This window comes from Acanthopagrus latus, chromosome 22 (assembly GCF_904848185.1).
Source record: "Acanthopagrus latus isolate v.2019 chromosome 22, fAcaLat1.1, whole genome shotgun sequence".
In the NCBI taxonomy this organism is placed as follows: domain Eukaryota; kingdom Metazoa; phylum Chordata; class Actinopteri; order Spariformes; family Sparidae; genus Acanthopagrus; species Acanthopagrus latus.
Genome location: NC_051060.1, coordinates 20,453,679 through 20,476,318, shown reverse-complemented (window position 1 = coordinate 20,476,318; position 22,640 = coordinate 20,453,679). Strand labels below are relative to the sequence as shown.

General features: G+C 42.3%; 3 protein-coding genes across 8 annotated transcripts; 1 reads left to right on the top strand and 2 right to left on the bottom strand.

Annotated features, from left to right (window-relative positions):
* Positions 1-653: 653 nt before the first annotated feature.
* Positions 654-1,848, bottom strand: rps29 (ribosomal protein S29). Its single transcript, XM_037086743.1, has 3 exons — positions 1,691-1,848; positions 1,116-1,215; positions 654-769 (listed from the first exon to the last, which is right to left on the bottom strand). The coding sequence occupies exons 1-3, from the start codon at positions 1,807-1,809 to the stop codon at positions 761-763; spliced, it is 228 nt and encodes a 75-aa protein (XP_036942638.1). The 5' UTR covers positions 1,810-1,848; the 3' UTR covers positions 654-760.
* Positions 1,849-3,391: 1,543 nt separating this feature from the next.
* Positions 3,392-7,545, top strand: mgat2 (alpha-1,6-mannosyl-glycoprotein 2-beta-N-acetylglucosaminyltransferase). 6 transcript variants are annotated; one of them, XM_037086738.1, is made up of 3 exons: positions 3,392-3,593; positions 4,351-4,417; positions 5,714-7,545. In XM_037086738.1, exon 3 carries the CDS (start codon positions 5,972-5,974, stop codon positions 7,382-7,384), a length of 1,413 nt encoding a protein of 470 aa, XP_036942633.1. In that variant the 5' UTR covers positions 3,392-3,593; positions 4,351-4,417; positions 5,714-5,971; the 3' UTR covers positions 7,385-7,545. The 6 variants fall into 6 exon arrangements, with proteins under 6 accessions (XP_036942633.1, XP_036942632.1, XP_036942635.1 ...); XM_037086737.1 differs by having other exon boundaries at positions 4,329-4,417; XM_037086740.1 differs by having other exon boundaries at positions 4,277-4,417.
* A 5,914-nt stretch (positions 7,546-13,459) lies between these two features.
* wdr20b (WD repeat domain 20b) lies at positions 13,460-20,948 on the bottom strand. The gene is made up of 4 exons (XM_037086611.1): positions 20,604-20,948; positions 17,113-17,295; positions 15,566-16,969; positions 13,460-15,293 (listed from the first exon to the last, which is right to left on the bottom strand). The coding sequence occupies exons 1-4, from the start codon at positions 20,850-20,852 to the stop codon at positions 15,237-15,239; spliced, it is 1,893 nt and encodes a 630-aa protein (XP_036942506.1). The 5' UTR covers positions 20,853-20,948; the 3' UTR covers positions 13,460-15,236.
* Between the last annotated feature and the right edge of the window lie 1,692 nt (positions 20,949-22,640).

Here is a 22,640-nt window from a genome sequence, read left to right as displayed (position 1 = left end):
ATTGTTACTCATTTTGTCAGTAAATTCGATGCTGAAGCAGTTTTAATAAATATTTACATTCCAGATATATTTCTTCAACGACTTACGAGTTAAATTGTGCACAATGAGTGCTTCCTGTTTGGGACCTCATACTCAAAACCTTAATTTTAACAAAGTCCATCCAACCATCATAGGAGAAGTGTGTCAAGAAAGCAACTGGCTTAAGTTTATTTTTGACCATTTACGTTAAAGCTCCAAGTACAAGAATCATGCACAGGCGAAAAAGATGCACGTGATTTCTAAAACTGGCAACAGAAATTTCTGATGTATATAATTATTGAAGCACACAGGATACCTTTGTGTTTGTGTAGTAACACTTCTGGGACAACTTACAAGCCTGAGTTTACATACCCTCATTCTCTTAGTCTGTTTTCTCACTCATGCTCAGTTTTGTGTCACTGTTTAAATGCATTGCATCTTGTAGCTGTCAATACACACACCCAGGGACTGCAACTGTCAGCCAGGAGAGTCAGACCACTGTATTCAGAAGTGTCCATTAACGTGCACTCACTAAACTGTATGAAAATATTTAATCTTCCCCGTGTATCACTAAGAACCTTCATTCAGCAACATGTGTAAAAAACAGACAACATGCATGAATGAAACACAGTAGATTTAGTTTGGACAAAAAACACATTTATTTGCAGTGCTGAATTATCCCATCTTGGCCAGCCTTCCAGAGATCACGTGAACCATCTGCGGAGGTGTCGAGGCGAGACATCTAGTCCAGCTGCGAGAAAACAAAGTGAAACAAGACATTTGATGAGTTGAGACGAAATGCACTCAGCGTCATTGATCTAGGTTCATTATAGCACTCATACAAATGAATCCTAAGCATATAAACAAGGCTGCTAAATTCTTAGGAGTGCACAATCTAATGACAACTGATGAAAACCTGATGCTGAACATTTTAAAGCCAGTTCCTAACAGAAGTTTGAGAGAACTACACTAGAAATACTCAGGTCATGCTTCACCTACACGTCAACAGACAGTGTTTGCAAGGACCCTAACATAGTCAAACTTTCTGCTGTGTTGTGATCAATTAATTAATAAAAAAAAAAAAGCTCATCACTTACCTTGACGAAGCCGATGTCCTTAGCGTACTGCCTGAAGCACTGGCGGCACATGTTGAGCCCGTATTTACGGATCAGACCGTGTCTGTTCGAGCATACCCGGCTGGAATAAGACAAAGAAAATGGGTTAATCTTGATGTCTCTACACGAAAGTGTAACATATGTGCAGCCATCATGCATGCGGAAGTTCACGCTAGTCCAGAGTTCAGTTGGTATGTCTCTCTGTGAGCATCCCGGCTAACACTAAACACATCCTTAAAATAACCCCTAACACCTTGGGATAGATATACAAGGAAAAACTATTTAATACACAACTCATTGTTTAAAATGTTTAATCTCTCTGGAGACTAAATTGCAATAGTGTGGTTTCAAAAAAACGAGCGGCTAGCCACACACAATGCTAGCGCTACTAAGCTAACAGGGAGCATCCATCCTCCACCGCCATATTAGCTGAGGAGCAGCCTCCATGCGGTGCTCTTTTCATCATTTATTCTTAAGTCCTTTCGGCCACAAACACCTCAAAACCGGCCCGGATCGGCGCACACATCGACAATAAACACATTTAGCTCGGGACTGACCAGGATCTGGATCCCTGACCGAATTTTCTGGGGTGACTCCAATAGAGCTGCTGGTGGCCCATCTTGTCTCTTTCGCTCGAGCGTCGGAAAGGAAGACCAACTGACGCGCATGCGCACATGAAGCTTTGCGATGCGGCGCTTCCGGTGGAGGTTTGCTGTGTGGCGCCCCCTGGTGGCGGAGAGCGCTGCTGCATGGAGCTACACGGCCTGCTGGGGGCGTCAGAGCGGTGGAAAGCAGTGGAGGAGAGGAGTTCACTGAGCAGACAGAAGACAAACTACAGGTTGAATATGATGAAAAAATATTGTTTACATGTTCAGATCTTGAGTAAGCCTCATTTGAGCACATATTTCATTGTGACTGACATGTTTACTATATTTAAACTCGACAATATTGAGAACATTTTGTACCAAATATGAGAGTGGATGCAGTCTGAGGAGTAGCTATTATAATTATTCAGCCTTAACTATTTCTTTTATTCATTTATTACTTAGAGTTTTCGCTGCTTTTACCCTCTTTCCACATTAAAGACAGGGGGAAAAATCATGTTGTTCAAAATATTAAAACAATAGAAATTGTCAATAAACCTATGATACTTGAAGTAGACTAATTTATGGGTACTTACATCATCAGTTCATACTGTTGTTCTTACTTGTTCTTGTGGAAAACAAAGCAACTAAAGCAAATTATAATGATTAAAATTATCCAGGCAAAACGAATAACTTTTAGTAACTTGTGTGCATAACAACAAGCTTAGTATCATAGCCTGCTTGTCTAAAGAATGTTAGATTTGTGTTTTTGAAAGGGACTGGTCCCCAATAGTAATATACATGTAAAAAGAATTATTAAGATGTATAAGTATATGGGTATCAATTACTGACTGAGTAGATAAAAGACCATGATATGTAAACTTCACTGTTTATGATAACTGCTATTGCTGTTATCATGAGTGTTGTTTTGTTGATGTTTTTTTTTAATTTTTATTTCCACGTGTTAATAGTGATTTCATGTGATAAATAGCAGCAACGATGCTCAGATGATTTTTTCTTTTTTACTTTATCGACAGTGATAAGTCATGATTTCTTTCTTGTGTGACAAAACGTACTTATTGTTAGTCGCTTTGGACAAAAGCGCCTGCTAAATGCCTCAAATGTGAGTATAATGTGTTTGTTCTGTGGCCTCCATAATGTCTTGTCTTAACTGTACATTTAAAAAAATATATATGAAGAAGAGGAAAAGGAAAGTAGATGCTTTCCATCAGTTTTGTTGTGATTAAAGAATTATTATTATTATTATTATTATTATTATTATTATTATTATTATTATCATTATTAACAAAAGGCTACTTAATAAAATTCCACAGTAGACTTTTCACAGCATCGATCAGGCTTTTACCAGGATATATTCAACATACACATCTGAAACTAAAGAACATAAATATGCCCTAATATAAAGTATTGATTGTTCTGTTTTCTGATGGAAGGAGTTAGTACAGTCTGCATGAACTGACCACTTTGACTTGAAGAGCTGAATCCTGTTTTAAGGTGGATTTTCCATGTTTTAAATAAATAAATAAATAAATAAAAATAAATCAACATATGAAGCCTGAGTGTGAACCTGAGAAGCACTTAAAGGTATAGTCAACCCATTTCAGCCGGTAACGAGCCCAACGGTACCGCCAGCAGCGGGGACACATGATATTTAAGGTGTCTCGGGTGCCCCCCGCTGGCCCAGTGCATTGTGGGACAGCGGCAGGCAGTGGTTCCGTATTTGGGATTTTTTTTTTTTCGCAGCTAGCTGGCAGTTGCATCTCCATGCAGCCTGCTGGAAGGTATGGAGGAGAACGGGGACTCTTCCCTCCTGATGATTCTCGCTGAAAGCACCGCACGGCTGCCCCAGTTTTAGGTCAGTAACCGCCGGTTGTTGTGCTTTTTGCGACATGGACGCTGCTGCTGCCGTTGTTGTTGTTGTTGACGGGGTTTGGTCTTGCTTGTAAGTTGCTAGCCGAAGCTAACTCACTGTTAGCATCTTTTTTTTTTTTTTTTTAATGTTCGGGTTGCTCGTTGTCATTAAAAAAAGGGAGTATTAGACGTTAACTGTTGTTTTTGGTCGTTGCGGGAGGATTTCATATCGGCGGTTAGCGGTCGGGGGGAGGAGGGGAAAAAAAATAACGGGCGGCGGGATGTCACGGTAAAATCGATGAGAGCTGGCGGAGGCTCGGTGCCTGGCGGCGGCCAACACAGGACCGAAAACTAACGCTTAGTGAGAACATTTCACATTTACGCGGCAGACAAGGATACTTTCAGATTAAAGCTGCTCGGGTTATGCTAAAAAAGATAATAATAATAAGACAATAAGCACAGTGGGTTGACACAGCTGTACTTTCAGCTACGGAACAAACGCTTCACTTCAACTGTGCATAGAAAAAAGACGTATATTTACCCAGCTACCCACTGTAAACGTAGCTATATTGGTTTTACAGCTTTGTCGTTTAATCAGGCATAAACTAGCCTCTACCTCAGGTATTGTAATGTGATGCTGCTTGCTTGGTGTTAGCATATTCTCTACTTTGTTGTATTCAATACTAGCTGCCAGGAATGCATTCATTAGGCTGTGTTATATGCCACTACATGATCACAGACTAATGGGAATCCAACTCCAGGCAGTGTTTGGTGATCATTCAGCTGAGGGAGTCTCTAGGCAAGGCAGAAGGCGGATAAAAGGGTCAGGTAGGAAGCCAAGACACAGTCAGACAGAGGGAGAGACACACACACACACCACTAACTCGATAACAAATAAATGATGGGAGGTGTGTTGGGCAGATGTGAGCAAAAAAGGTCTGATCGATAATGATAATGCAGTTAAGACGAGAGATTTATGCAGGGGGAAAATATAGAAGCATATGGGCCGATGATCAGCTGATAATACAGCCAGAGAGGAGAACGAGGCAACGTCGTGAAACCACGTTTGTGGTTTTTCCGTTATTCTGTGTCAATGTGACCAGCGTCCTTCTTGTATGAAATTAAATCATTGCTGTTGTTGTAAGTGCACTTCCATTAGAGCTCTATGATTCAGCAGAGTCATCATCACACGATCTTCTGTGTTGTTATCACCTTACAAAATTTCTGCTGTCCATATTAAAATCCAGCTAAATTGGTGAAGTTCTTCGCTTGCTTTCTTGCTTCCCAACTGCATGTCAAGGCAAATGGAGTTTGCTCAGTTGTGAAGCTGAAACAATTGACAGAAATTATGATTGCACTATGATTCATAAGTAGTGCAAATTGCCAATTTTGGGTCACGATTTTAATATTTGCTGAAAAAAACAATTAAAATCACGATGATGAGACCAATCGGGGCATCTCTGCTGCGCCACAGTGCTTCATTATAATGCTGTTATTAATATTTCAGTAGATTTCTCAGCCATAGAAACAATTTATTAGTTGACACACTGAAAATTAATCAGCAATCATTTTAACATTTAGTTTAATCGTATCATTAGTTCATGACACAAAATTGCCCAGCATTTGAGAGTTCTAGCTTGTGAAAAAAAGTGCCTATTTTCTGTGGATTATATCATAAATGTAATATCTTCAGTTTCATCGGTCCTCATCAAAATAATCAGTATATGTAAATATGCACCCTTGCGCTCTCAGAACGGGTGCTGGGCTTTTTGCTTGCCCTTTCCATACACCCACCTCAGTCACACCCTGCTGCTGTCTGACAAAAGATACAGAAGTATCCGCTGACGTGCCATCAGACTACAGAGCAGCTTCTTTCCTCAGGCTGTGACTCCTGAATTCATCCTCCACACGCCACCATGAAAAATAAGTTTCTCTTATGTAGCATAAAGAGACAACAACTTGCATTTCGTTGTACAATCCCGTGTTGTAGAATGATAAATAAATGAACCTTGATTGTGACACATGGGTCAGATAAAATCATTATGAAGACTGTGATAGTGATTTTAATCGTACTGCAACAATGCACTTAACATTATTTTTTTATTTTTTTATTTTTTTGTTTAGGTGGTTCATGCTCACTGCTACCCTGCTGCCTCCCAGTTACCGTCATGCCTTATGGAATATTCATCCGCCATCAATGACATTCCAGCTGGACCCATGTTTACAACAACAGTTCATTTTGCCAACAATTAGCCCCATAACAGCTTCTTTTTAATCCGGCTTGCTCCCCACGTTCAAAGCACATCACTGCAGCTGCAAAACTGTGCTTTTTGTTTCACGACAATCGACTTCTCTCCCTTCGCAAGAGGCTGACCCCCTATCATGAGATTCCGAATCTACAAGAGGAAGGTGGTGATACTGACAGTGGTGGTTGTCATCTGTGGCCTAGCTTTTTGGAGCAGCGGAAGGCAGAAGAAGAACAACGACGGTGGGTCGCTCCCCAAGGAAGTGGAGATGGTGAGGAGAAGTAGCAGCATTAGCAGCAGCAGTAGTAGCATCAACAACAATCCTGTCCAGGTGCAAGTCACACCTGCAGTCAGCCGGGCACCTGTTCCACCTCCCATTATACAAGTAAATGACACACATCAGGAAAAAGCAAAGGAAAAAGAGAAGATATCCAAGCCAGAGGTAGATAATACCACTTTAGTCTACCGTGGCATTGTCTTCCAGCTCAACTTTGACCAGACAGTAAGAAATGAGGAAAAGTTTAAAGCAGCGCGGCAGAAGGAGGATCTGGTTGTGGTGGTTCAGGTCCATAACCGACCAGACTACCTTAAGCTATTAGTGGACAGTTTGCGGAAGGCCAGAGGTGTGGAGGGCATACTGCTGATATTCAGCCATGACTTCTGGTCCCCTGAGATAAATAAAGTTGTGGCCTCTGTTGACTTTTGTCAGGTACTTCAGATTTTCTTCCCCTTCAGCATCCAGCTGTACCCTCAGGAGTTTCCCGGACATGACCCCAAGGACTGCCCAAGAGACATTCCCAAAAAAGAAGCCTTAAAGCTGGGTTGCATCAACGCAGAGTATCCTGACTCGTTCGGCCACTACCGTGAGGCAAAGTTTTCCCAGACCAAGCACCACTGGTGGTGGAAGCTGCACTTTGTATGGGACAGAGTCCGGGCTCTGAAGGACCACAAGGGCCTGGTTCTGCTGATCGAGGAGGACCACTACATGTCCCCGGACTTTATCCATCTCTTAAAGCTCATGTCAGCTCTCAAAAGGGAGCAGTGCACTGACTGCGACATCCTCTCTTTGGGGAGCTACAGCCACATCGGCTATGCCAGCAAAGCAAATAAGGTGGAGGTGAAGGCCTGGAAGTCCACCGAGCACAACATGGGGATGGCTCTGAGCAGAGAGACGTACCAGAAGCTCATCCAGTGCACTGATACGTTCTGCACTTACGACGACTACAACTGGGACTGGTCCTTACAACACCTGACTGTGTCCTGCCTGCCCTCCTACTGGAAGGTCATGGTGAGTGAGGCGCCACGTGTTTTCCATGCCGGTGACTGCGGCATGCACCACAAGAAGGCTTCCTGCATGCCGATGAGTCAAAAAACGAAGATAGAGAACATCTTACAGAGCAGTGGGAACCAGCTGTTCCCAAAGAACCTCCTGATAGCAAAGAGACTGCCAGCCAACGGGGCCGGAGGGGTGGCCCCGCACGTGAAAAACGGGGGCTGGGGAGATATCAGGGACCATGAACTCTGCAAGAGTTATGTTCGATTACAGTGACCTTAATTGCTACTATTATATATTATTGTCTCTTTTGCATCCTCTATAAAGAAAAAAGCCTTTTAAAAGTAAATCTTTATGGACTATTCTTCATATTGCCTGTTTTATTGGACTGTTCTAAATAAAGACGAATGTTGGATTTTTGGCTTCTTTAACACAAATATGTCTTTACATCGAATTATTTAAGTGATTCCCTGCAAGTCTGCTTTGTTTTGTAAGTTGTGATTAATAATATACTAAACGATATATTGTTGTGTTTTCTCTAAGAAGCTTTTCTTTAAGTTGGCAAAAAATGGTAGAACATCTGCTTAACAGTGGTAAAATGGGAAGAGAAGGCAAGTGCTCATCAGGGCAGTCATAACTTCGGTGAATCTGTGGATTTAGCAATCCCACTGTGCATGCATAATTAATTTGAAGATATTTATATCACACAAAATTGCTGAGATCAAAGGAGATCCTTAGAGACACCTTGTTCCATTTAAATAATCTCCCACTTAACTTATTTTCAACAGGTTTTCTAGAGCACACCAAGAGTCTTATTAGCCCTGTGAGAGCACGAAGGATGTCACCTCCGGGACACACATTAATAAACATGCCGCTGATACTTAACATCATGGGGAACATCGTATAAACTACGGTGGTTTTTGTTTTGGGACAGAAGGAGTGTGTTCAGTGCAGTGCATTTGTTTTATTTTGTTGCAATGCATCACTGTCCAGCGCAACACTAAAGGGGAGAATATGCCAACTCAGGCACCTGTGTCTCTGTGTAGAGATTTTGATTTCACAGATAAATGCACACGATGCACCTGGAGAGATCCCCAGACACCGATACAACTTTCTTGTCTGTGCTGTTGTTGTTCAAGATGCATTTACATTTTAAGTGCTCCGGCCTCAGCTCTGTATCGATGGTTTCCGCTGAGGACCGAGCTCAGTGGCTTCTCTGAAGCTGCATTGATTCCCTCCGTCCCCCCCATCCCCCCTCCGGCGATGTACAACAATCAGTTCTGCACACTGTTCAAAATCTGGAATAACTGCAGAGCTATCGCTGACTGGGCCCTCCATACTAAATACAGACTCTGCTAGAGGCCTTCGAGAGGCTTGGCCCTCAACATAAAATACCCCAAACATTGCATGAATTAAATATGGCCTGCTAAATGTAAGTCGTAAGTATAACTTGAGTGAATCTGCTCTGTAAGACAAACGTGCGAGACTGAGCAACACTGATAGCCCAACATAGGTCTCTCTGTGGGGAACTATCTCTGCAGGGTAAGAAGTCTCATTTTATTTCCTGCGTGTGAACTTTAATTCCTAATGCAGTGTGAAGACGTGACTCTGGGGCTGCTGTGCCGAGGTCATGTGACTGATAGTGCAGCTGCTCCCATGGTGGCGGCCCAATTATTGGGCCCACGTCTCAAGGGAAACGCGGCTGAGAATAGAATAGAGAATGGGAGGAAGTGGCACTGTGCTCTTGATTCCTGGTGACTAATGGTGAACTGAAGCTGGAGCCCTTGAAACTGTAATATACTGTTGCCTATCGAGAGCGCTCCACTTAGTTTGATATTTTAGGGAAAGAACGAACAGAGCAGATCCACTCTTTAGTCGAGCATGATAGCATCTATCGGGCCAGTTATGTGTGCTGCCTATGAATCAGTTAACCTTTAGATTTGTAGCAGAAATAGCACAAACACACAACAAAGGAGGACAGATTGACCAATGACACAGAGATAAACAGACACAATTGGAGCATCAAATCACAAATATCACAGATAAGTAATAAAGTCAGCCAATTTGAGGGAAAAAGAAGTTTCTGTTATACCTCGACTATAATAATTGACCTGTGATGTACCTTGAGGCAGCCACAGGGTGAATCATTCCTTTAGTAGAAAATGTGTGGATTTTCACCCATATGTGGGATAATAAGCTGCTGGAGCATTCACTTCACTCATTCAGTCAAAACACAGTCTTTACAGTGTAATAATAAGTGTTTTTTAATGATAGATTGATTCCGTAATTAAGTACTCAAAGGATGTCAAAGCAGCCTGTAAATTTTCGCCTACTACTGATGTAGATGGGGACACTGTAGAACAAAAAGCAAATGGAGAAAAAGTAGAAGTAAAAACATAAAGCTACGATTGCCCCAAAAAGTTCTGAAAAGATGCTGTTCACATCTTTTTTAAAACTGAAATCTTCTCTGTGGTTGTCAAGGTGAAAGTGTTGAGTGGGTGCCTTAAGCACAAGCTGGACTGGGTGTAATGGGAGTTACTTATTTTTTTAAAATTCATTAATTAAAATGGGATCTTGGAGCTTCGGAAGTCTTGAATTACACCAGGACGAGCTGTACGCCGTTTTAAAACAAGTCCTCAGCTGACCTGCGAAACTTCACCTGAGTTTTCATCGGTGTGGAGGTGAGTAGATGATGACCGAAGTTTCATTTTTGGGGCGAGATCATCCCTTAGTCTGATTGTTCTGATTTTCCAGCCAAAGTTAGCCAAAAAAGCATGGAACAGCAAACAGTGTGTGTTCAGCAGTGACAGTGAAACATTTAGCAGCTGAACAGTGTGACATTCTGATCAGTGAGTTGGTGGAAATCAAAAATAGAAAAAAAGGAAATGGGATGTTTGACTTCTAGAGTAGATGCCTCAAAATGTACGCTAGTGTTGCTCCGTAACATTCAAAGGCATTTGCTAACAAGTATTATCTTTAAATTTAATGGCGTTGCATTCGAAGGTAAGTTCTGCCATGTAGCCACCAAAAAACAAAGCAGAAAAATGGTTATTTTGAGGTTTAAAGATTTGAATGTGAGTATTTCAGTGGTTTAGCCTATTAGCACTTCCTGTTTAGTTAGCAGTAGGCTAGACTTTGGTTTTGTTGATCCAAACATCTGTACACCCTCACAGACTCTACCTACGTTTCTGCTTAACAGTTCCTGCATACACAGATAATTATCGATTTCTTTAATTGACAAGTTGTTGGGTAGAACGTTACATATATAAACGTATTGCCATCTGGTTGCCAAATGCCAACACATCCACTTTGGCGAAGGAGCTTGAGTTCCAGTGTCCCATTTCATTTATCACCCAGTTCATTATCCCCACCACCTCCTTCATGTCTGAGCTCATCACAGGTCTCATTAATAGGCTAAATAAATATCCCTGTGGAATCTGCAGAGGGGGAAAAAAACTAGGTTAATTTGATCATTTCCATAATCTGACATGTTTGTTCAAAGGGAAATCCATCACCGACATAAGTGGGAAGTCATTTTGCGAAACTTGAATGCATGCGTTCATTTTCCCAGTCCATTATCCTCAGCTGCAGCAAGATTTTTTCTTTTTTTTTTTCTTTTTTTTTTTTTGCACAACACATCGAATGCTGCTCAGTCTTTAGGCCTATAGCTCGGACAGGCCATATTAATCATTCATAGCCATTGCACACATTGCTAGGTAAACACAACTCCAGGTCGATATAACGGAGGCATGCATGCGCGGGAACTGCATCAGATGAGAGGATGATTAAAGCAGGGACCCCACGAGAAGCGATTGGATTCTCTCTCTCAATCTATTGAATTCCTATCAAGTGGGACCTATTTCCCCGAGGATGCAAGATGAATGTGACTGTTTTCTCCCCTGGCTTCTACTGTACGCCACAGTGGGTTTTTTTTTCTGATTGCTACTCAAATGGCCAGTTAGATTAAAGGGTAGTTGGGTATGTATATGATAAATAAATGGCTGACAGCAGATGTGTTTCAGAGAGAGAAAACAAAGCAAGAGTCGGCATGATGGTATTTATTTATTTTTTTTTTGCATCAGACATCTTACTGTAAGCACAGATCCTGACTGATACCTGCTCAGCACTGATGCCTGCAGCTCAGGAGGGGAGGGATCAGGCAGTCAGTCAGAGTCTGTCATGTGTTGAATGACTCCCTGACAGGATGATCAGGCCTCTCCATCCTGCTGATCACACGCCCCGGCCCTTTCCCTCCCTCACTATAATGCCACGGGCTACTGGTTTAATGGCTGCTCGTGCTCGTATTTCTTCTAAAAGTGACTCATAAATTATGGAGAATGAGTTTTATTTCCCCCCCCACCCCCACCCCCACCCCCCCTTGGAGTATAAAATATATATGAAGTAGTAGGATGAAGTAGTGGGCATGCACTTATAAAGAGAGAGCGAGAGGGGGGGACAACAGGATGTACATATAGAGACAATGTTTCCCCACATTGATCAAGTGATAGCTGTTATCTAATGTAGGCTCACTTAATGGGTATGGGGGGGGGCAACCTCTCAATTTCTCATTTGTCTGAGCAACACTGACACCTACTGGCCAAATGTAAGTCAAACATGCCACAATCTGCAGTGAGGGCATTGTCACTATTATATATACTGTTTTTTTGGATGGATATCAATGCTGAATTATTGCCTGTGTTGCATTTTACTGTCAGAGATAGATATATATACTTCTGGACGGTTTCCTCTGACATGCTGTCTTTTTTTGATAACACTGGTAGTTAAAAGCAGTTCTGGCAGGTCATGTCGTTACATGATCAGCGTCACCCTCAGAAATGAAAGGAATAGTGACTAAGACTCATAACAAGCGTCGGATGTACATCATCGCGTCTAAGTCCCGAGCCAGTTCTTCCATCAGGGCCTCCGTAAATACAATGAGCACAGTTTTTCCTTAACAAAAGGAGGAAGTGGAGTTACTAAAGGCTCTGCCACACAGGTGCTGTCAGTGAATCAGACCTCAGCTCTGGAGCTGGCCATGACCCAAAATGTAAACCCCCTTGCACACCCACACAGGTGTGTTCACTTATTCTTTGTGATTGGACGTCATCAGGGGAGCAATGTTGAAAACTGGATGAGGTCACCAAATTCATGAACTGATTATTATACAGCTAAGAGTGTAAGTTGTCCCACCTTACAGGTAGGTGGACTCAGTGGGACATGTAAATCAAGCACAGCTGGTACAAACTCACACCTTCCCAACAGGAGGTGTGATCAGGCATTACAGGTGGAAACACCTGTGTGGGTGGGCTGGAGGTGTGTAGGGCTTTTAATAAGAAATGGTCAGTGCTTTATGCAAAACACCAGGAGGGAAAATTGAGCTGTTAAAAGGAGAGTTACGATGACATCTGGCACAGCTCAGGTGTGGATAATGGCCTAAAATTAACAATGGCTGGGTTCCATTTAGCTGTGGATTTCCTCACTGCTGTTTTTTTTCACTATCAACGCTGTTAACTCACTGAGGTTCTGTTTAACTTCAAGAATGTAGTCCAGTGTATTATTAACATGTCACTAAACCAGCCAGGAAGAAATACACTTCATCTGGGAGAAACAGTACGACATTTGGACTACAGCTAGACCAATACTTTATTTTTTGGAGGGGGCCTATGCAGATGTTGGGTAATAAAAAAATCACATATCTAATTATTAGCAGATTTTTTCCTTTTCACTTGGCAATTATCCTTCAAATGTATGTGTCATCATCACTTGCCATCAGTGGTAATTTAATAAACATAAATTATCCCAAGCAACTTAAAAAATAAATAAAGGTTTGCTGCATATTATCTTGTTCACCATTACCTATTCTGGATATCTCTAATAGGACGATATTAGCTCACTGACATCAGACTATATTTGTAATTTGCAAAAAAGACAAGAAGTGGCTGGCTTGGCATTTCTTTTCCTTAGTGGCAACCACTTCTGAATAATATATTTATTTAAATGAATAACACCTGATATAAAATATCAAAAAGAAGCATATCAGACTCAAGAGCATGGGTCTACAATTATATCAAAGTGGCCATGGACCCTCTGTAAGTGGATTTTATGGAGATATGTGGCTCTCACAGCAACAGTTGTGTCATAAAATGACAGGTAAAATGTTGCTAATGCCAACAGGCATTGGCTAAACAACAGTAACATAGCTTCTCTTCTGAATGAGTGGCAGTGGAGTAGTAGGAGTCACCTTCACCTTAGCTCTGGCCTCACAAGGGGGGGACCAGTAGGCTACATGAAGATACCGACTTGTGTGATCTGAGTCCAACACACCCAATAAAGTAACACAAATGGAACATGTAATCTGTCAAAGCTGTTTTAATTAGGCGTCACATGGAGGAAAAAGGCTCCCACTGTTAAAATCCTCAGTCTTCCTGCGTGGGTGCTTGAAAAACACACTCACCTCAAGCATTTTAATTCCACCATCAAGTGCTGACATGAGTCAGTTCAACACAGTGTCAAAATGTTTGTTCACAAGTTCAGCATCAGTTCAGTAATTATTACTCACAATGACAGGCCTCACAGATCTCGGCCCTGTCTGCAGAACAAGGTTGTCAGTCTTATTTGTTAGTTAAAGTGAATTCACACACGCTGCTGTTGATGGATTAGACTAGTGAGGGGAACTATGCCGGCGTTAGTCTTCCCGTGGTTTACCTGAGCTCGGAGTGATGGCTGAATTAGACCGCTGCGTCTGCGCCTAACTGCCTAGGTCGTAAAAGGAATCTGCAGCGACAGGCTAGCTAGCATTCAGCACTACCTGTTAGATAAGAGGATTTCATAGACATCTCCTATACCAAACGTTTCATTAATAAAAATACACCTGAATTCTCTTTATGTACAACAGAAAAGAAACAGTTTCACCTGCATATTCAAGGTTCATTTTAATATTATGTATAGATTTTCTGTATTAGAAATATCACTATTTTCTGAAACAAGGATCTAATGTAATAATGATCATTTCACCCATAAATCATTGAAGTACAATATTTACATATATTACAGACCCCATTTAATCTGAAACAATATTAAAATAAATGTTCAATAGATACAAAGGTTTGTTTTTAAATTCTATTTATATTTCATCCTTGTCAAGGAGTCCTTACACACTCCAAAAATGTAAAGCCATTCTCCTCTAACAAACTATTAAGTGCAAACAATTTTTTTTTCTCCATATAAAAAACTATGATTGCAGCATCCAGCGTTGAGACAGAGGGAGATAACGAGCCATCCCCCCCCCCCACACACACACAAGTGCTTCCAAAGCTGTCTTCAAAATTCTTATGTTCCACCGTCATGAGTTCAAAAATGGGGAAAACCAAGAATGAAACAAGATCTGTGCAAATTCACTGTAAAGTGTGATACCTCTGATTAAAATAAAATTGTTTTTTAAAGGAAGTAAAAAGCTGCAGTCTCTCTTGAACATGTGTCCAGAGAAGACAGCACGGGATCGCCCAGGAAGTGACGAATCAAAGACGTTGGGGATATGCTGCTGCTGCTGCTGCTCCAAAATGTTCCCTCATCTGATTCCCTTTATCTGTGAATACATTTGATGAAACAAAATGTAGGGGGGAAAAAAAAAATGTCCAAATTAGACCCATACAAAAAGGTTAAGTTGAGGCATCACCACAATGCTTATAGTGTGTCTAGTCTTCGAAGATCTACAGGCACAAAGGATTGGGTACTAGAGTTTTTTTTGTTTTGTTTTTTTTCCCCAGACTAGACGCCACTTGATATGACCACAGATGGAACAATGAACCAGTCAACCCCTCCCACAAACCTCCTGGACGATTTAAAGCTTGCACTCTTACTTCCAATAGCACCCTTTTTTTTTTTTTTTTTTTTTAACTCCCGGACAAAAAAGGGGAGGTCGAGTTTCTAACCCTGGCTTGGCCAATACTGGTTATCTAAACATGAGCAGTAACACAAAGAGAGCTGGGTGGCTGTAGTGACGAGAATGAAGATGACACTGGAGGTCATGTGGTGTGTGACAGTGTGTGAAGAAGCGCTGCAGGGCCTTGGCCTTGGTCATCCCCGTCTCTGTTGCATGGAGCTGTCATTAGCAGCACCAGCACTGGGGCTATACTACTGTTCCACTGGGGGAGTTGGCTGGGTTGTTTTGAGATGATAGCAATCCCTGTGGAGAGACAGATAACACACATTGATAACAAACAACAGTGTTACTTGAATGTATTTTAAAAGAGGCAGAATAGTGAGGCCATGAGGTTTACTGTCGGAGAAGATGTGCTATTAACCATCAGAATGCTGAGGGTTTAGTATTAATCTCTCGTGAAATAACCAAAAAAACCTTTGGCTGCACACAGTGGCGTTAACAGCGTCTGAATGCAGCGAGACAAAGCAAGTTAAGAGGTGTCACATGACAGTATCCTCGAGAGGCCTGTCACTCACCACTTTCCCAGGCCTAGCCCATGTGCAAACGAAACCCTCCTGACAGGCTGTTACCAGACAGTCCTCAAGGAAGATTAACACAGTGAGTCTCTCGTGAGCAATCTTCTTGCACACCAGCGGCTCGAGCAGCGGCACGTCCTCCATGCGCGGGCACAGCGTGGTGCCCAGAGTCTTTGCTACCTCCGCTTTTGCCGTCCGCGACGAGCTAAGCTGGTTGAGCTTGTCGCTGCTCTTGCTGCTGATGTGACCCATGCTGTGGTTTCGCTTGTGGTCCTTCTCGTGGCGCTCCTTGCGCGAGTCGTGTAACGACAGAGTTGCAAATTTGCTGACCCCAGTGGCGATGAAAGCGCTGTCGATGATGCTGTTACCCTTGGTGCTGCTGCTGCTGTTGTTGCTGCTGCTGCCTGTGTGACTGTTGGGCGTGCTGCCCCCAGTCGGGGCGGAGGAGTGTGGCAAGCTGTTGGACCTGGGCAGAGTGCTGGGGAGGGAGTTGGGAGCCGGGTTACCACTGGAGCTGCTATTGCTCAAATTGTCTTTACCATTGGTGCCACTGGGATTAGTGGTGGTTACAGTAGTATTAGTAGTTTGTCCAGTGGCTGGAGGGCTTGTGGCACTCATAACATTAGTGTGAGTCCTAGTGCGGGACAAAGGGAGGTGAGGGAAAAGAATGTCCTCTGTAAGGTCCCACAGACACAGTTGTGTATCCTGGCCCACTGAGCCAAACCTGTAGGTCACACTAACAGGCCTACTGTCCGTTGAGTTTCTCTTAGAAAGCCGAGAATGAGCACTGTTAGCTCGATCTCTGCCCGCACCAAAGTGAATCTGCTCATGGAAGTCCTCGTCACTTCCGCTGAACTCAGCGGGTGGGTCACCGTCCTCCACACTGGTGGTGCAGTGGTCAAATGCCACCACACTCACCCACGACTTGTGACCGTGCCCCCGTGCGATCACTCTGCAATCCGAAAATGACCACACAGTCACCAGGTCGTCCTCCCCTCCTGCCACAATATAACGTCCGTCTGGGCTCCAGCAGACGCACAGTAAGCCACCAAAGTAGCTCTTCATTGTTCCATGGAGCTCTGCGGCGTCAAAGCCAAAAACCCGCAGGAAGCCATCCTGGCTCGCACAAGCCAGAAACTTGCCATCCGGGGAGAAGGCAAACTCATTGAGCGCCCCCTCACCCACTGTCCAGCGCAGTAACGGGTTACGAGCAGACTTGCTCTTGCAGGTATGCACAGCATAGTTTTCACCCTGCTTGAGGAGCTGGTAGTGAGGTGCCGTGGTGCCACAGGTGTTTTCCACATTGTATAAATACATGCTGCCACTGGAGTGAGCCACCAAGAACAGGCTCTCTGAACCGGGAACCCATCGTACGCACGTCACTCGTGACTTGTCTATAAGTCTCTGGAGGTGAAACACAAAGAGGAAAAAAACAGAGATACTGGTCAGCTACTTTATTTTAACAACAAGATAGTGTGATTTAAAATGTCCTCAGTATCTTTCAGTTGGCCTTGGGAACAAAACATCAGACGCTAAATGGAACCCACCTCCTCATTGAAGAGTTTGCTGGTCTCCTTCTTTATCGGGTCGATGAGCTGCACCTGGCCCGCTGAGAAGCCCACGAGCAGGGAGACGCTCTCTGCTGTAGCTGTGAGGGGGTTGAAGTCATGACACGTGGGCTGCGTTCCTTTGTATATCCTCTTGTCTATGGGCTTACTAAGATCGGCAGCCTGGAAAAATGAGAAATGCACATAAATACTTTTTTATAAAAAGATTTCTACTGTCAGCCATGTTCACAATGCTTAGAAGGGAAAAAAAAAACACTGATTGTGATAGACACTGCCTCAAGACGCTGTCTCTCCTCCAAGGTGACCTCTGATACTTAACTCTACAACTCAGCACTTATGTTTATCTCAAAGCTTTTCTCCAAAGACTCACTGAATGGGAAGATTGACACATAATCCATTTATACCTCAGTCTTGGTAAAGAACATCAAGCCTATAAATTACATTTGATTCTTTCAGATACCACCTGGGAACAACTGCTCACACACCAGATGAGAATGCCAGAAATGGGGTAAATTTCACTTTCAGTTTTCAACTTAACTCTCTCAACAGTCTGTACAAACACTTCAAGAGCATTGTTATGTTGTCTGCCATCTACTCTTCGTTGTTGCCAACCTAATGTTCCTGATGCATGATAATAATGGATTGTGACACATGGAAAGACATCCAAAAATAGAGAGGAAGACCAGCCCAAGCCTGACAATGTAGGTTAACTGTTTGTCCTCCAACAGGTGGTTAACAACACTCAATTTAATCGCAAGTATGGCCACAACCAATGATTATTTTCATTGTTGATTATTTGGGTGATTATTTTCTCAATTGATCACTACATTGTTTGGTCTACAAAATGCTGTTAAGTGTTGATTAGTGGGATCAGTGAATAAAGAAACTAAGAAATAATCACATTTCACATGCTGAAATCAAAGAATATTGACATTTTTTCTGTACTCAAACGGATCAACTGACTATCAAAATGGTTGGCGATTCATCTAATAGTTGAAAACAAATATATTCATTGCTGCAGCTCTAAATCAACCATGACACAGGGATGTTTAGGTGACAATAAAATGTGTTTTGAGTCAATTTTCCCACAAATCATCCATTTCCATACATATGACACGGGTTGGAATTCTCTGAGCTCAAATAGAACGGCCATTGTCCTTATCATCAATCAATCAATCATTACTCATTACGTGCAAGTAGACAAAAATAATTAGCTAAACCTGTACTGAGTCTAAATGGAAAATGACTACCAGTATATGAGCCTGATGGACAGAGCTTTCAATCTGATAAGAATGTATTCAGCACTGGTCCTGTAAAAAGGTGATATTTGTGCCAGTTTTATTCTTTCTCACCGAAACTCTCTTGCAATCTATTTTTATACTCAAAAGGAGGAAGAGAGAAAAGCTGAGTGGGTGTAACTATAAAGCTGTCAGTGTTGTCAAAGGGAGGCAGCTCTAAATAAAACAAGGTTCTTGGGTGGAATTTTAAAGTGCTACAATGATGCTTAACTTGACCTACTGGCTGCCAAGATATTTTACACAATCTTGAAACTGAAAAACCCAAGAATTCATCTCGCTTTTGTCAAAAATAATTGGCATGGGACGCCCCAGTAGCTCAGCTGGCAGAGCAGGCGTCACATGTACAGAGACTTTGTCCTGACTGCGGCGGGCCAGGATTCAAGTCCAACCTGTGGCCCTTTTCATCCTGTTTCCTGTCAGCCATCAATGCTGTCCTATCAATAAAGCCATGAAAAGGCCCAAAAATACATTAAAAAAAGAAACGGTTGGCATTTTGCCAGTCAAGTTCAGCTACTCAATGAAAAATCCACATGACAGTAATTAAATCAAACACACAAGCTGGGTCTGGACTACCAGCTGCATGCACGACAGCATAGTTTTGTAGGTCATCTCAGTGAGGCAGAAGACTGTCTAGTGTATAACAGTAAATATGAGAAGAGACATCCTGAATGAATGCATATTGAGGTAAGTAGGTAGGCCACATATTAATGTGGACAACTTGTCGAATAATCCCTACAGCTACACGCAGGCAGGATTTGTATACTTCGGCAGGGATTCGCTGACTTTGATCTAACAGTTAACAGTCTCCATGTTGTCTGGCCCGCTCTCGTTCGCCGTGCTATCAGAGCTGCAGTGACGCCTCAGATGTAGTGTTTCACTGAGGCTGAAATATTACATGGGAGGAAGAGTAAAAGATGATGAAGTTGCAGCGAGTTAGCTAAATGAAAAGCTGCAGGGAAGAGGAGCTCATTAAAGTTTGGGGGAGCGTTCCTCAACATCATCGAAGTAAACAAACGTCTTTCACTCGCACCAACAAGTTGATCAGTTTACTGATCTTAACCCTAAAGACAAGCAAACACTGTCAGGAGTGTGGCAACTACCAGATTATCTAGGCTCAATTACTATTTTAAGAGATAAACTTTTTTATGAATAGATGATCCCACATGTTAACAATTACATTGGCTGCTACCAAAGTGCAGTATCATTATTAGCATAAATTCAGGCACATAACTTGATGTGCTTGAGCCAATTTTAAAGCTATCAAAATGGGGAATAAACATTATTTTGTATTACATGAAATTGTGCAAGAACTTGATCATTAAAAAAGTACACAACTCATAATTCTCTCCACTGAAAGCAACCCCTAAACAACTACATTAGCTGATTCTGACTGATAAACTCAGACCAGTGTCACCTGAATTGGTGAAACAGCAGCAGATCTCTCACTGCCAGTCGAGGCTGCTATTGTTTGATTTTATTAATTCTGTAGCTGATGACAAGCACCATCACCCCTGTCAGTCACCATCCCTGCTCAGCAAGACCAAACGTGACTCGCTTTGCAGTGACATCATCACAGTGTGCAGGCAAACAGCGGATCAAATTGCATCACATCCAGACCCTGACAGGAAAGTGCACACATCATTACATCACGAATCAACAAACCAGCACCACTACCACTCCCAAAACTCCCGATGTCCACACCGAGGTCTCTCAAAGTAACTCCCTAATCTGACCCTGCTGCTGGGGGGAGCACTGTTGACAACCTGCCTCTCATATGTAGCTTCTACCATCCAAGGACCGAGGATAAACAAACGTATCACAGACATGACATGACGAGCCTTTTCCTGACGTTATCCGACTCATCGGACAACACCATGTCACTGTTTGCCACTGACCAGGAACTCAACCAACTGACGGACTCTGAAGTGCCCACAAGCCACATCGAGGAAAAAACAGAAAACAACACAACTACTGTGGCGATGTTAGCTAAGAATGCTAATTAGCTCCTAAGTTAGCTAGGTCTGCTACATGGCCTTGTCTTGACAACCTGCGCACTTCAATGACAGAGGCTGAGAGAGTTGACAGCTAAGGCGCAACACGTTGGAAGATGCCAAATCAATGGGCTGCTCCCGTAGCAGCGCGGGCTCCGTCGCTCCAGTCAATACTGTTTACCTTTCTCACGCCTTTGTAGATATAAAAGTACAGTTCCCGGCCCACATTGAAACAGATCCTGTCGCCGTTGCCGGACTGGTCGTTTACATTGACGAAGGAGACCTTGACGGGATTGGAGCCCTGCGAGTTGAAAGGCACCCTGTTCGGGCGGCTGTATTCGGAGTGAGTGAGGAGTTTGTAGACGCCTTCTCGTGTGGTGAATTGAGTTTTAATTTCGTTCATCTCCTTCCCTCCTCCCTCCGCCGCCATCTTGGAAATTGGCGTTCATCCTTGTCCGAACCCCGGATGTTGGCAACAGCGCATGCGTCCGAGCGCTGAAGTCCTGCAGCCATGCGTACAAAGTCATGTGAGGCGAAACTAGGAAAAATAAACTGAGTGTTAATGTAAAAAAAAAACGATGATACCAGGCACCAGCAACACTGATGATGTATTATGAACACACCTGGCAGACCACTACATATTTAATACGGCGTATGTGATATTTTATTACATGAAAAACACAATGTCTTAAATTAAAAGGCACCACAAAGTCGTACTTGTATATAAAATATAACATAATACTCTCTATTATAATCAGAGGGCAGGAAACATTTATGTTGGATATGTTTTAATTTGTGAAATTATTATTTTCTTCTTAACCCCGAGAAAACACTGCAAAAAGATATTAAATTGTATAAAACACTTGTTCAGTAAACTATGGCTGGAATAAATTAATCCGGATGGACAGAGATGATTGAAAAAAAAAATGCTTATAAACAGGACCTTAACACACTCGTGGACTGTAATCAGATTAGTAAAAATAAGGATATTTGGTCATTGACACCTCAGGATATACAGTACACCTCCATCATCCAGCTGTAGATTCCAGAAACATCCACCTTTTTATCCCTGTTCGTATCACACATGCACAGACTTACCATCTTATTTTGGCAAACTATTTAGGCTATGGGAGAACTGGCCCTGCGCTTCAGAAAATATCATCTTACAGTGATTGCGACAGTTCTCCATGTTTCTCGGTTACATGGACACTCAGCGTCTAGCAGTGTCTGACATCAACAGGGAACATTTTGATTACATAACAGATCTGTACCAAGTGTGATATACCGCCATCCTCTGGTCAGCTGAAGTCAGAAGTACCCACGGTGGACCAGAAAATTCTAGTCTTTCTGTCGTTTAAAGGTTGTTTTCATGCAGTGTGGTCCAAAATGTGAAAATCTCTCAGTTGTTTATGGTATATTGCAACAATTATGGGGGATGACACGTTCAAATTACACTATCCCAGTGAGCCTGCACCTTTTTCCCTTTTCCTTTCTCATCACCATACTGTAAGTTTTACAATTTTTCAGATCATAATTTTGAGTGAATGAGTTTTACTTCTCTTTATGCCTTCCCTACCAGCCATGTACAGTATGAGTTAGTTTTAAACCATGTATCACTTTAACACATTCTCAAATTGTACAAAACAGTCCTATTTCCTTCAAGTGGTTATTGTTAAATATCCCTTTTCTGAATAATTGATTAAAAGTCAACATTTTGTGATACATTCTTAAATTAGTACGAGTAGCTATAAGGAATACACACAAAGGCCAGTGGCAGGGGCTACGTCACTGAACTTAAAAGATCAAAATGCACTTAGTGTTGGCTTTGGTCATCAGACCAAAGGCCTGCTAGTTGTCCCTACAAAAATATATATTTGTAATTCTGGCCAATAAACTTCACGAGAAATCTTTATGTTAAGATGGCTGATCCTGTTTTCAAAGTCCATCCGGTGTTAAAGGTCAAAATACCTGCAGGAAAGTTTTGGAAAATGTCAAATTGTTTGACCTCATGCTAAAAAAATCCTCTAAATGCCATAATAAAGTTATATTCATTCATTCATTCATTCATTCATTCATTCATTCATTCATTCATTCATTCATCTGATGTCCGTTTCAGCTTCTCTGGGATATATTGCCCATGAGTTGATGGTCTGTGCAACAACTGCTTCACAATTGTGAAACCTCTGAGATTCTCCCCAATCTTTCACGCCAAAAAAAG

Excerpts from the sequence above, each read along its gene's own strand:
- rps29 (XM_037086743.1), bottom strand. The coding sequence starts at position 1,809 with ATGTGCGCATGCGCGTCAGTTGGTCTTCCTTTCCGACGCTCGAGCGAA. Across the intron at positions 1,216-1,690 it reads GGTCAGGGATCCAGATCCTG|CCGGGTATGCTCGAACAGAC; the intron begins GTCAGTCCCGAG and ends GTCTTATTCCAG.
- mgat2 (XM_037086736.1), top strand. The coding sequence starts at position 5,972 with ATGAGATTCCGAATCTACAAGAGGAAGGTGGTGATACTGACAGTGGTG.
- wdr20b (XM_037086611.1), bottom strand. The coding sequence starts at position 20,852 with ATGGCGGCGGAGGGAGGAGGGAAGGAGATGAACGAAATTAAAACTCAA. Across the intron at positions 16,970-17,112 it reads GCAAACTCTTCAATGAGGAG|AGACTTATAGACAAGTCACG; the intron begins GTGGGTTCCATT and ends TTTCACCTCCAG. Across the intron at positions 15,294-15,565 it reads GGGCTAGGCCTGGGAAAGTG|GGATTGCTATCATCTCAAAA; the intron begins GTGAGTGACAGG and ends GTCTCTCCACAG.